The following is a 13,638-nucleotide window of genomic DNA, read 5'->3' as shown; positions in this document are numbered from 1 at the left end:
TTAATATTCAATAATAAATTAAAGTACTAAATCAACTAAGATAATTACCTTCTGTTAGGGACATAGTCCTTATAACCTTCTAGAGACAAGTTTCTAGAACCTTCTAGAAGCAAGTCTCTGGAACCTTCTAGAAGCTTCTTAGTTGATGGAAGTTGCTTGAGAAGCTTCCTAGTTGGTAGAAGATGTTAGGGACATAGTTCTTAGAACCTTCTAGAGATAAGTTTCTAAAACCTTCTAGAAACAAGTCTCTGGAACCTTCTAGAACCTTCCTAGTTGGTAGAAGTTACTTGAGAAGTTTCCTAAATAGGAGTATATATTGGAATCGAGGCTGAAGAATTCTTCAGTCTCTACAACACATCTCTTGGAGCTTTAGCTCACCTGTCTGGTGTTGTTCTTGTATTCATCTGATTAATCTAGTTCTTGCCAGTTCTTCTTGAACTTCTTGTTAGATCTTGAGCCTGTATTTCTCTGACCGTGACAATTTCTGTGTCCGTGACACTTTCAAGACTTACAAAAATTCCATTTCTATAACTAACATTCTAATTTTATATTTGTCCAAGGATTTCTACACCATTCACTATATATTATGATTTTAATCATTCTAAATGCATCTTTTTTTTCTATAACAACTAATGAGTGAATTTGATGAGTCTTACTATGTTATTTTGAGCATGAATTCTTGTTTGCATTAATTATTTTTTGATTTCATTTGCTTGGAAATAGTTTGTGAATGTTGTAGATAAGAATTTTTCTCTTTTAATTGCCCTTAATACCTTTATTTTGTTGTTTGTCTCAGTTTCTACCATAACCTTAAATTACTTGAATTTTTTAATGATTTCATCTTTAGTTTTTAGAAAGTACCTCCAACTCTTATGGCTTTTGTCATCAATAAAAATTGTAATAAATCTTCACTAATTTGATGATGTAATTTTCATAGATACCATTAAATCAACATGAATAATTTGATATATCTCTATAGCTCTATTATTAGGTACTTTTGGAAATTTTTCCTTGTATTGATATTTTGTAGGATAAATGTCACATGCATCTTTTGCATTTGAGAGCATATATAGTTCTTTCACTCTATTTACTTTTGAGAGATGATACAACCATGTATAATATAAATGTCCAAATTATTGATGACAATTTTGTATCTTAGCATTTGTAAAAATAAAATTTATTCTATTTTCTTTGAAAATTATAATACCAAATTTATACAAGCCATTCTTTTAGTCGTAGTATCCTATTGCTATTATATTCATTTTTTAAATATCTTCTAATATATATACATGAAATTTTAGTAAATAAAATGGATCTTCTAATTTCTACAAGACAACCAATAAATAATTTTTTTTAATGATAGACGGTGAATACAAAATATTTCTTACTTTTATTTCATCATAATCAATTTGCAAATTGATATCATTCTTGTATTTAATTCCATATAATTCACCTTATGCAATAGTAAAATTCTTGCTAACCATCTTTCTTAAATTCATAATAGTATCTTTTTCTTCACTTACATAAATACTACAGTTGCTATCAATGCACCAACCTTATGATTTGTGAAACTTAGCTAGAATTGCTTCTAATTGATTTGGCTCCTCAATTTTTTTTATTTATTAATTTTTTTATTAGATTTTGACTTAATTATTAAGTTGATAGTCTTTTTTATTATAATTAGCACTTTTCAATGATAGCAATTACATACAATATGCTTAGGTTTTCCACATACACAACAATAAAGTACTCCTTCATTTGAAAAAGATTATCCTCTCTCTCTTCTTTTGCTATTACATCCTTCTTAATCTGTTCTTTTATAGCCTTGTCTTTGTCTACAACTTAGACATGTAATATAATTTATTTCTTCAACCTCACCCAGATGTTGTAATTATATTTTGAATTTTTTTGCATCATTCAAAATCCTAGTGATACATTTATCAAAATTTGGTAAAAAAGTCAAATTTTTAATTGATTAAATCATTGTATCTTAACTTCTTGATAATTCATTCAAAAGTAAGTTTACAAACATCTTTTCTAGAAGGAATTCTTCCAACATGACTAGTTTGTTGTTGTATTCTTTTGCTAATTTAACATATTCTTCAACATCTCTTTCTTTTTTTAATTGCAATGCAAAGAAGTGTGGATTTAAAGATATGATTTGTAATTGATCTTCACTTTAATAAACCTCCTTAAGAAATTTCTATACATTGGCAAGTTCTGATTTTTCTATTATTATATCCACAAATTCATTACTAATAGACATTAATATTTCCAAATGAGCTTTGTTTTTTTCTTACTAAAGTATTGTAGCCGTATAGTGCTTGTCTTTGATTAGTGCATGGAAGCTTGTAGGTTCTCTCTTAACTTCTATAGTAGGCTATAAACTCTTTCTAATAAGCATGGCTTTTATTTTTAATTGCTACATGTAATAATATTTATTTCAAACAAGTTTGTTGGCCTCTCATACAAATAGATGCCATTATTGCTCACTTTCAATCATTTTTGAAGTCTTTTTCTTAAAAGACCTAATACAATTTATCATTGATTGTGATGCTCTTAGTAGCTTCTACTCTTAAATTGAAGTTATATAATCATTTTCAAAATAGTGATTTTATTCATGCATGTTTTTCAAGAATATGTTGTACTCAATAAACAATACTTTATCTATTCAAGAATGAACTCTCTTCTTTTCATACTCTGATATCATATAAAAAATTTCTAAGAAATTATCATCTCTTTTATTTGAATCAAAATATATTTACACACCTCTTTCTTTTATACATGCAATAATTTCTATATATATATATATATATATATATACACATTCTTATCTTACAATAATAAGCTTCTTGTGTTGTCTAATACTAATAGAAGTCATATCTATTTCTATTCTAAACTGATGTTGTCACTCATAGCTGACATAATAAGGATGATATAATCTAAGCTAAGGTTTCCTTCATAATATCCAACAATTTCTAAAGAATAAAATCAAACCTCACTACAAAGTGAAACTCAAGCCTATCATCAAAATAGAACTCAAGCCTCATATGTATAAGCTTACTTTGGATCAAATACAGATATAAGATGACAATTGATCAAACCTTGTTATGGTTGTAGTTGTTGTTGTTGCAAAAGCTCCAACAATGTTTGCTAATTAAAGATTGTCAAAAGAGAGGAAACAATTAGAGGCTCTGGTGGTGATGGAGATTAAAACCAAAATTGAAGGTTGCTATAAATTGTGTACTTCAGAATTAATTGGCGACTTAAAAATAAGAAATTTAAATGAAAAAATAACTATTTAAAATATATATATATATATATATATATACTTTTGAAGAAATTATTTTTATTAAAATACTAAACTAGTATACATTGCATTTATAAAGATATAAATAATTTAATGTTGCAATGTTGTAATTAATCTATTTTTTTATTATAAAAGAATCTTTTTAATTATTTATACTTAATCTTATTTTTTTAATATTTTATTCATCTCCAAAAAATATAAGTATATATTTTTATATTGATGTTTTGCATTAGTTTATAAACAATTAAACATGATGTTTTTAAAGAATATGTAAAATATTATATTATATTGACATTGAACTTATATTCAGTTTAGGTACTATGTAAAATTAAAAGTTATATAATTGTGTATAATTTCACATAGTTATAATTGAAGCATCAATTATAACTTCAACTTTTATTTAATAAAGGTGGTTAGCTATGACTATTAATATATTGATTAATTTTTCTATTTAGATTAATTTTATATAATATTCTATTACAAAAATATTATGGATTAGACCAAAAGTAAAAACAACAACTTTTATTAACAAAACTTAATTTTATAAAAGCATGTCGCAAAGTTTCATGGTGCTACTTATTTATGTTATTAATTTTTTTAAATATATAACTAATATCTAATAATATATCAAATAATATCTTAAAATTTTTACTAACTTTAATATATTTAGTCTATGTTTAGCCAAAAGCATTTATCTAGTGAAGTCAAGGATTATTTTACTAAAATGCCAATATATACAAAAAAATAGATTTTACATCAATGGCTATAAAAAAATTAAAAACAAACTTTTATAGTTAATTTATATATTTTTCTATAATTCTAATAATACATACTAAATAATTCTAAAAAAATTAATGAATAAAATATTATGATTAACATTATTTTATTTTTTTTTCTATTGTTTACTTATAATAAAGGAAATACATTCATAGGTTATACATATATATATATATATATATTGAAAAAAAAATCCTTTAAGATAGTTGCTAATCTACAATCTAAATCAAAGTAGCTTAAATTATGTACTTCACAGTCAAAACGAAAAGAGGGTTAGATTTTATCTACCTAAAATAATGAAATAATTGCTTATTAATAAAACAAATATTTGTAGCTTTTCAATCATGTTTTCTAAATTTTAATAACTTCTACAATATATATTAAAACATATAAAATATTGTAAAGAAAGTAGTCAGTCACCTCATTCTACATTACATACAATAAATAATATCCAAAAATGGTACTAAAAATCAAAAATCTAATAAAAAATTGATGTGACACCTATATATCTAGCTTTTGAAAACATTTTTGTAATGTGAAATAAATCTATTTGGTAGAACAAGCACCACCTTCTTATATAAATGTCTATTTACCTAAATATAGTATTTTCTACAATTACAAAATAGAACATATATTGCAAATTTTATAATTTGAAAGAAATCAAATGGTTTGCAAGAATCAATTTAGTTCCTAAATCATAAAATCCTAAAATCAGGATCTGGTAGATGATTTATGCTTCAGATGTTTTTCTGTGGATAAAACGTTGGTGATAATTATTTTATTTCAAAGCAATACTTGAGAGAGAGAAAGAAATAAAGAAACTTCAAATATGAACAATGGGATGTGAAAATAAGAATATGTTGAAGTGTATTGTCTCCTAAATATAATTTTAATTGGTCTATATATGGTTTATAATAAGAGCTAAGAAAGAAATCTCTTATATAACTTATTCGACACAAAATCATTGCAATCAATGCATGGAATGATTATATATACACAATTTTGTTTTTCTTATTGCAAATTAAGTCACCTCCAAACAATTCCATATAGATTTTCAAAGTATTCTAAGAAAATTTAGAATTAAACTACATCCATCCTTAATAATGTTCAATATAGAAAATAATGGCCCTTTGAAAACAATTAAATGCACAAAAATAATTCTTGCCAAAAAAAAAAAAAAAAAAAAAAAAAAAACTTCCACAAAATAAAAGTTTTAATTCAACTTTGCTAATAACTAAAAGTATTAATATATAGATTATGTGAATCTGCCATAACATAATAGCTACTGAAGAAAAATATGAAAATTTAACCAACTTTAACAAATCACACAAACAAATCTTTTATATTATGACAAAGCGATGTAGAATTGTAGTCGAGCAAAAAAAAAAAAAAAAAAAAAAAAAAACTGTTTACTCAATGTTAGAAGCTCTGGGTGAATTTGCAGATTCTGCCTCCTGTAAATATTTTAAAAAGCCGAGTTAGGTTGTCACCCCTGGAGCATTATTATGGCACTTGCTTGTACGATTGTAACTTAAAGTGGGTTGTCAATCATTGATAGATCATTGGGAGCTTTTCTTTGCTTTCTTGCATCTTGTTATTAACCAACTCAAGTATCATGAGGAGAACAAATTGAAGGGTAATTCTGATACATATAAATAATTCTGATACATATGCTTCAATTCATATTTCTGTACACTATGTACCAGAATTAACCTTTTATAAATGCCTTCAGATCAATTAAACCTTGGTCGCACGCCAGTCTGATTCTTCCTCATAAGTGAGGTGAGAGTTTGTTTAGAGGCCTACTACCAACGGCATTACACTCTTGATCACAGCTAAAGAGCAGTTTCATAGACCTCAAACAAATTGCAGTAATAAAACGCAGAGGACAACATGGTAGTCCATGGTACTGTGATGATTCATAGTAGGAAAAAATTCATCTCCAAATATATTACGATCAAATTGGGGTGCAAAAGGCGTTTATAGAAGGGTAATTCTGGTACATAGTGTACAGAAATAACATATCAAATTTAATTGACAAATTTTTAGACAAAATGTTACATAAGTTTTTACCAGCTGAAAACTTCAGAAAAGTGGATTGCTCAAGCCAATGCCCAGCTCCTCTGCAAGCCCATCCCACAGAGGTAACAACAAGACCAAAGAAAGCAGTAAGACTATCGAGAAGCCTACTTTCCTTACAGTTCCAACTTCAGTGACATCGTTCAAGCAGGGCTTCTCCGGCGATCTCTGTAGAAACATTCCACCACTGCACGTTCAGCAAGACGTATAACATGCGCTATGCTATGCACCGCAATGAGTATGAGAGAGAATGCACGTGAACACCGTTGCGGTACCCCCAACTCGAAACAGCAAGGAAATTGGTGTTGTAATCTGATTTTACCAAAAGATAGATCGTGCATTTGAAAAGAATGCACATATGAGCTGTACCTGAACAATAAGTATATATAAGCCCCATGGCAATGATAGAGGACCTCCAAGCTGCAGTCAAACATACAGCTCATGAGCTTTGGATACATTCAATGCAACGGTGAATAAGAGATGATACATAAATTCAGAATGCATTCCATTTAGAGTCTGTTCATATACGATATGATACCAAAAGTTCAGCAATTCCAAGGAAAAAAGGAGCATACCACTCCAAGCCCAAGCATCAGGTATGTCAGAAGTCCAAATGCATTCCATTTAGAGTCTGTTCATATACGATATGATACCAAAAGTTCAGCAATTCCAAGGAAAAAAGGAGCATACCACTCCAAGCCCAAGCATCAGGTATGTCAGAAGTCCAAACACATTCAGAGCTGTTTTCCCAAATGCTGCCTGCGAGTCTCCAAAAGACCGTGTTAGAGAAAGAAAAGCAGGGATTGAAACGTATGCAACTGCCAGACAAGTTTTTGTCAACCTAGAAGCAGATGCTATTCCAGAATTTAAAATTGCTCGCAATTAATAAAAAAATGTTCACTAAGATAAGGAGGCTTGTTTGAGTAAGATCCTGCTAATTGTTTCGACAGGAGGATTAGTTGCCTTAAAATTGAATATTTAAATAATCCATATTCAAAAATATTCGGATTTACACGAAAAAAGGTGAGTTATATTAATGAAAGACTTGATCACCGGCGGTTGTGCATTTTAGGTACAACTCAACCAAATACTTACAATATCAAGCAGCACGAAACAGCACAGTCCTAAGTCTTTTCAGGAAACATATTAGATGCAAAATGCTGTGTAGACATATTACTAACCTGCATAGCGCGGCCACCATCAAGACAGCCTACCGGCATCAGATTGAAAGAAGTCGTGGTTAGCCCACACCTGCAACCCAATATCCATTGTGAAATTTCTGCTGAGAAAATATAACAGTATTCAAAATGAAACACAACTTCAGTATCAGAAAGAGCTTTAAATAAATGGAAGAATCCACCACGCACTGGAAGAGAATCTGACGAGTTGCGTAGTGAAAAGCTTAACATACCAGCCTGCAATTACAAGCGGATGTATGGAAACAGTTGCGGCATGCATGGCACTGCAACCAAGCAAAAACAAATGTTGGAATCTTTTAGTATAAGAGATAGTAATAGCTGCCAAAGTGAAAAATATATTAAGTCATACACTAAGAAAGTTCACATTAACAACAGCCCCTTCTCTGACCCTATGTCACTTCTAGGATAAACATGTGAACTAGATAAACCAACAATATGTGAATAACTAAAAAATGCCCTAAAAATATGAAGAAAACATCTGTGTGTTTAATGAATCAACTTACTCGTAACCAAGGACTGCTCGGCTAATAGTTCCCAAAAGGAGAGAACCTTGAAACAACAAGCTAGGGACTTGTATAAGCTCATCAGAGGCCTCTGGACTCACAGATAGCAAAAGTCCTACCCCCAGCATTGAAAGGGACAGTATTCCCCCTGCTAAAGGGCCTGCTAATGAGATATCAAATTTTGCCCTTCTGTCTGGCAATATAGATTTGAACTGCAAACATGAATTGAACAAATTAGTTCATAAAAAGGGAAACCATGCTAGGAGGTATGAGGATAGAACAGTTTATTATCTCAGCTAACACACCAACTATATCATGCAAGCACCGAAATGTTTGCTAAAACAACTTTAGCATAGATCCAATGATACCAACAAAACTCTTCAAACAAAACGCAGAACTTGCAGAGTTATATCATTTCCCAAGCTAGACTAAATGGTTTTCACTGCGGCAAGTACAACAAGATATATTTTAAAAAACTACAGGAACAACTATTACACGCATAAGCATTTGAAAACAGGAAAAGATACCTGGGTGACTGCGCCGAAACTCCCCAAGGTGATGTTGGGAACAAGATAGGGAATTCCCATTTTCACCCCCCTGGGTGTTGCTGTTAGCCAGTGCCCCACCTCCTGAATTCAGGGACAACCTTGTTAAAATTGATGTTGCAAGGACAAAGCACGATGGTTACAACAGTTACATGACAAGTGTTCTTACAAACTCAATTTTTATTTTATTTTAAAGTTAACCATTGTATCAGAAAGAATTTTTAAGGGACTGCTCAGGCACACTTAAAGAGAAGATGAATACCATCTTTAGAATCAACTGGGGCGCCTACTCAACGAATGAATAGATAGAAAAGATTTAATGAACCAATCCTATCAATTTCACGGGACTGCTACCTACTAAACAATGCAGGAACAGGGTGTCCGACATGTGCACATAAATTGTTCAACATTTCGCTATCATATATTATAATAATACAGCTAGAGAAATCACAACTTGAATCGCAAAAATTACAAGTGAGATCAAATGCCATGTCAGAACCTCAAAGAAAACTAAATACCTCTGCAATGAAGGACACAACTAGTGTAAGACTCGAGAAATTAGAACTATGAACAACTTGAAATGTGAAGGGGTAGATGGATTATTGCACATACATGAAAAACCTGAACCCCAAAAACCCCGTATGCAAGAGGAAGCGCAGCGTCTACAAATGGCACCAGCACTTGCAGATCAGGAGGTTCTATCGATTCTGGATTCGTGAAATACTGAACAACGTTTGGTGGAAGCCTCGATAACTGCATAGCCCATCATTTCATCAACTATCAGCAGATACGACAACATTCTTAAATGTACGAGTTGCCACAATACAATATGTAGGCAATTATTAAGGCCTACTACTGTAACTAAAAAGACGTACGACTATACGGACAATATAATAAATATCCACAGATTCTAGCATTAGTTGTAAAAGTTGCCGCAGAACTGCTACGTTTACAAAATGGAAGCATTGGATTCAACTTGCATTTCGCAGAGAGTATTTTGCTGCATTCCTATGAACGAAGTCTGAGACATGCACAACGGCCGCGGCACTCTAAGTTAGTTCAAGCCAAAAGACTTGCCTGGGATGCAATGCCGAGCTCAAGGCAGGAACCTGCCGTGAGAGCACACAATATTGCAGCTATAACGTATTGCCACAGTGTTGTCGGACCTGGATCCGAGACCTCCTTCCTGAGCAAGACGAAGCTGACTCTAGGTCCACCCCTGGGATCCTCTCCTTCAGCATTGGGCTCCTCCACCATAAATAGATCATATTTTGAGCCGAATAACTCGCGCACACCCTTCGTCAACTTAGCAAAAACATCTTCGCGTTTCCCTCTCAAATTTCCAAGAAGAAGCACACCTTCACCTAAATCTCCGAAGGGTTCTTGCCCGGTCATCCAGTATGTTGTATAACCACACAATTTCTCCTTAAAAACTTTCACATCCTCTGGATCAACTTTCTCTGGGCCAATCAACTCCACTAACCGAAACGCGTCTAATTGCACATTGACTGGTACAGTTTGAGATGAATCGTCTGCCTGCGAATAACATCACTCAGAAAGGGTACTACTGCTAAACCCATGAAATAAAGTATTTTTTCCAAATGAAACCTAAAATACAAAAAAATCAGGTCTATTAAAAACGAAAAAACACTAGATGGTTTTCAATACTTCAGTGGAACTTGAACATAAGCAACAACCATCTCGTCACGTCATTCGACCATGATTCAGTCTCCAATCAGACAGCTAGAGTACAGCTCAACATCGTGACTAGATCTATCGTCTTTAGGACTCTTTGATCGTATCCATAGCAGAAGAAGAGAACGAAGGATATGAAAGTAATCCTGCCATATACAGTGAGCCCACGAACACACGATAGGATTGAAACTAATCGATCGCAACCAAAAATTGTGAGTTGAAGGAAACAGAAATGGGATACAAATGATACACGTACAGGTTGGAGAGTGGAAGGAGTAGTTGATGCATCAGAGGAGTTGGGGTCTTTCTCTTTCTCCAATTCCTCAGTCGCTGTAGATGTAGATTCGCCTCCCCCTTTCTCCCCTCCTCCATTCTCTGTTGATCTAGGAACCCTAATTCCATGCCTTCTTCCACCGGCGCTGCTGATGCCACCATTTCTCAAGCCAAATCTTAGCTTGAAGAAGGTTTCATCTATCGAGCTACAGTGATAAGATCTGAAAGAATTTGAGCTTCTGAATGATTTATCAGTACTCTCCGCAACAAAATTAGATCTCCTTTGCGATGATCTACCATGAGATTCAGGTCCTAACAAACCAGAGGGAAATCTAGCAGAGACAAGGAGGGACCCGGCGTGAGGCAGAGAGCGAAAGCATGGGTAAGCATCAGCTTTCCGCACTATACTCCCTCTTGCTAACGGCGGTGCAGCCCTTATGATTGTCATTTTAATTGTGCTTAACTCCATATTGCCTCCTCACTTCCAAACCAATTCACAAATTCAGTCAAAACAACTCATCTACTTCAAATTCAAACCCCACAACCCACACACGACACACAACCCAGTACAAAACCCAATGCCAACGTCTCACAATTCCGCAAAATTAAACGTGCTCTCAAACTGCGCTAAGAGACCATACAAACGAGCAATTTTATTGACGTCAAAAGGAAAAATAAAATAAAATAAAATAAATCTATACGAGTCCGCGTGGCTCAAAAAACTGAGCAAAAGTTGCTACATTCTATTGGGTTTCATGAAGAGGCGTCATCACCAAGACCTATAAAACCCTCTCTAACTCTTGATCGTCAAATTCATACCAAGGCCGCAGACTCTTGCACGACGAGACCACACAACCAAATCCCGAACTCAACGTCCAGGCCTCCAACTCTCAGAGCCTGGATTCAAACTCAGGCCCCATGTGACCTACCCAGAGGCAATGTTTCTGTCGTTAAAACCTCCGCTTCAGTCAGAAATCGTAGACAATGGGGACCCAAATAAACAATTCTATTCACATGACGGAGAAACGAGCAATCTGAGAGAGAGCAGGCAAAAGCGAAATTGGGGAGGCGACGACGAAGCGCCTGATGCAGCCACAGACTTTTCCGCGGTGATGGCTGGCGGGGTCATCTCCACCGGAGCAAGCTACCTCGCCATTCATCGCCACTTTAGGGTGTCGTCGTCGAGGGACATCTCGACATGGCTGCTCCACCGGACACACGGGAAAATAAACATTACATTACATTATATATATATATATATATATATATATACATAAATTCCATGCATGTCATGCTTAGCATTGGTTTTCCTCTTGATTAGGATGGTATACAATAAGAAAATATTATTTTAAAAGACTGTAAATTTAAAGGAGATAAAATCATGATACAGATTCACTTTTGTATTAATTGATTTAGTGGTGTTGCAATTGAAAATTATCATACACTTCCTAAGGCAGATTCAAATTATTTTTTTTCAAATATATACATATATAATTTTATTTGGTTGTTTAATCTAATTAAGCTTGTCAAAAAAATTGTCATTTTTTTTTTAAAGATATTCTAAAAATTAAAATATTCAAGCTTGCCATATGCTTGCCAAATGAATTTGGAATTTTTTTAAAAAAGATATTTTCTTTATCTAATTTTTTAAGCTAAAAAAACTTGCAAAATAAATCGATGATTTCTTTATTTAGAAATACTTAGTTTATTAAGTTTTTCAAACATTATGAATTTTCTAAATAAATTAGCAAATCTTTTTTCTATGAAAATACTTATTTTATTAGATTTTTCAAGCCTAATAATCCTGCCGAATGAATTGATAAATCTTTCTTCTTTAGAGATACTTAACTTATTTGATTGTTTAAGCTTATCAAGATTATTAGACAAACTATTATTATTATTATTATTCTAAATAAATTTTATTTATTATATTGTTCATCTAAAAAATAAATCAATTTTTTTAGAGATAATTTATGTGTTTGATTGTTCAAATTTAACTAGCTTGTCAAAAAAATTTGGAAATCTTTCTACTTTAAGGACATTATTCTTTTGAGCTGTTCCAATTTAATTAGCTTCCAAAAAAAATTGGCTAATCTTTCTTCTTTAAAAATGATAAATATATCTATTTATTAAAGCTTAACAAGATTGCAAAATAAATTGACAAATCTATCTTTTCTAAATGAACCTCATTTAGCATATTGTTCAAGTTTACTAGGCTTTTCATGTAAATAAGCAAATATATTTTTTTTAAACAAATATTATTCATCATATTGTTTAAGAATAACAAGCTTGACAAATAAATTGAAAAAACTTTTTTCTTTAAAGGTACTTAATTTATTAAGTTTCTTAAGCTTAAAAAGTTTTATAAATAAATATATAAAATTTTCTTCTTTGAAAATATTTAAATTGTGAGATTTATTAGACTTAACAAGTTTGCTAGTTAAATTTTAAAATATTTATTTTTAAAATAAATTTAATCCATTAGATTTTTAAAGTTGAATAAGATTATAAATTTATTGATAAGTTTTTATCTATAAAAGGATTATGTCAATATCTATAAGCTTAAAAAGCTTATTATATGAATTAATAAATTTATTTTTATTTATTGATATTTTAAAAATGAAAAATATTTTATTATAAATTTTTTTATAATAATCTTTGAAGATATTTATTGCATAATGTTGATATTAAGCTAAAACAACTTAATAAATCTCAAATTTGCTACTATAATATCTTTAAAGATATTTGTTGCATCTTTAGAATTTAATAAGGTTTTTAAGTGAATTAAAAAAATAAATATATTAGTTAAATAATTAGAAGTAAATTCAAGTAGTTGAAAAAATATTATATAGAGAGTAAGTTTTTTAAAAAACATCACAAAATCTTTATAGATGTGGATTATATCTTTACATTCTTTTAGAGAGTTTTAATTATTATTGTATTTTATTTCATAAGTTTCTTTCTTTTAAGAAGTTTTTTTAGAGCAATTTTCAATTTGGATGCTTAACAATAGATTTTGTGGTTTTAAAGAAGCTACCATGAGGTCTTTTTAGAGGCTAATAAACATAAAAGTAAAATTGATATCATTATTAAGCTTATTAGGGCTTTTTGTATACTATAGTCTTGATTCATGATCCTACAGTAATTTTTTATTTGATTATAGTGAATCTAATTCTTTAGATCTTATATTTATTATTTTCTTTTTTCTTGGTTTTTTAATAATATATATACATATATTTTTTTAAACTAATATTTCT

The 13,638-nt window shown here is 31.1% G+C and overlaps 1 protein-coding gene across 2 annotated transcripts; it reads right to left on the bottom strand.

Annotated features, from left to right (window-relative positions):
* Nucleotides 1-6,049: 6,049 nt before the first annotated feature.
* On the bottom strand, nt 6,050-11,447 carry LOC112272743 (putative zinc metalloprotease EGY1, chloroplastic). Of its 2 annotated transcripts, none has more exons than XM_024500814.3 (11): nt 11,311-11,447; nt 10,365-10,862; nt 9,491-9,949; nt 9,026-9,166; nt 8,396-8,497; nt 7,869-8,080; nt 7,578-7,628; nt 7,348-7,417; nt 6,857-6,925; nt 6,536-6,586; nt 6,050-6,334 (listed from the first exon to the last, which is right to left on the bottom strand). In XM_024500814.3, exons 2-11 carry the CDS (start codon nt 10,848-10,850, stop codon nt 6,173-6,175), a joined length of 1,803 nt encoding a protein of 600 aa, XP_024356582.1. In that variant the 5' UTR covers nt 10,851-10,862; nt 11,311-11,447; the 3' UTR covers nt 6,050-6,172. The 2 variants fall into 2 exon arrangements, with proteins under 2 accessions (XP_024356582.1, XP_024356581.1); XM_024500813.3 differs by having other exon boundaries at nt 11,201-11,419.
* Nucleotides 11,448-13,638: the final 2,191 nt, after the last annotated feature.

The sequence above is a fragment of the Physcomitrium patens genome, chromosome 19 (genome assembly GCF_059467195.1).
Source record: "Physcomitrium patens ecotype Gransden chromosome 19, ASM5946719v1, whole genome shotgun sequence".
Lineage (NCBI taxonomy): Eukaryota > Viridiplantae > Streptophyta > Bryopsida > Funariales > Funariaceae > Physcomitrium > Physcomitrium patens.
Note: the sequence above shows the minus strand (reverse complement) of the source record. Positions and strands in the feature narration are given on the sequence as shown.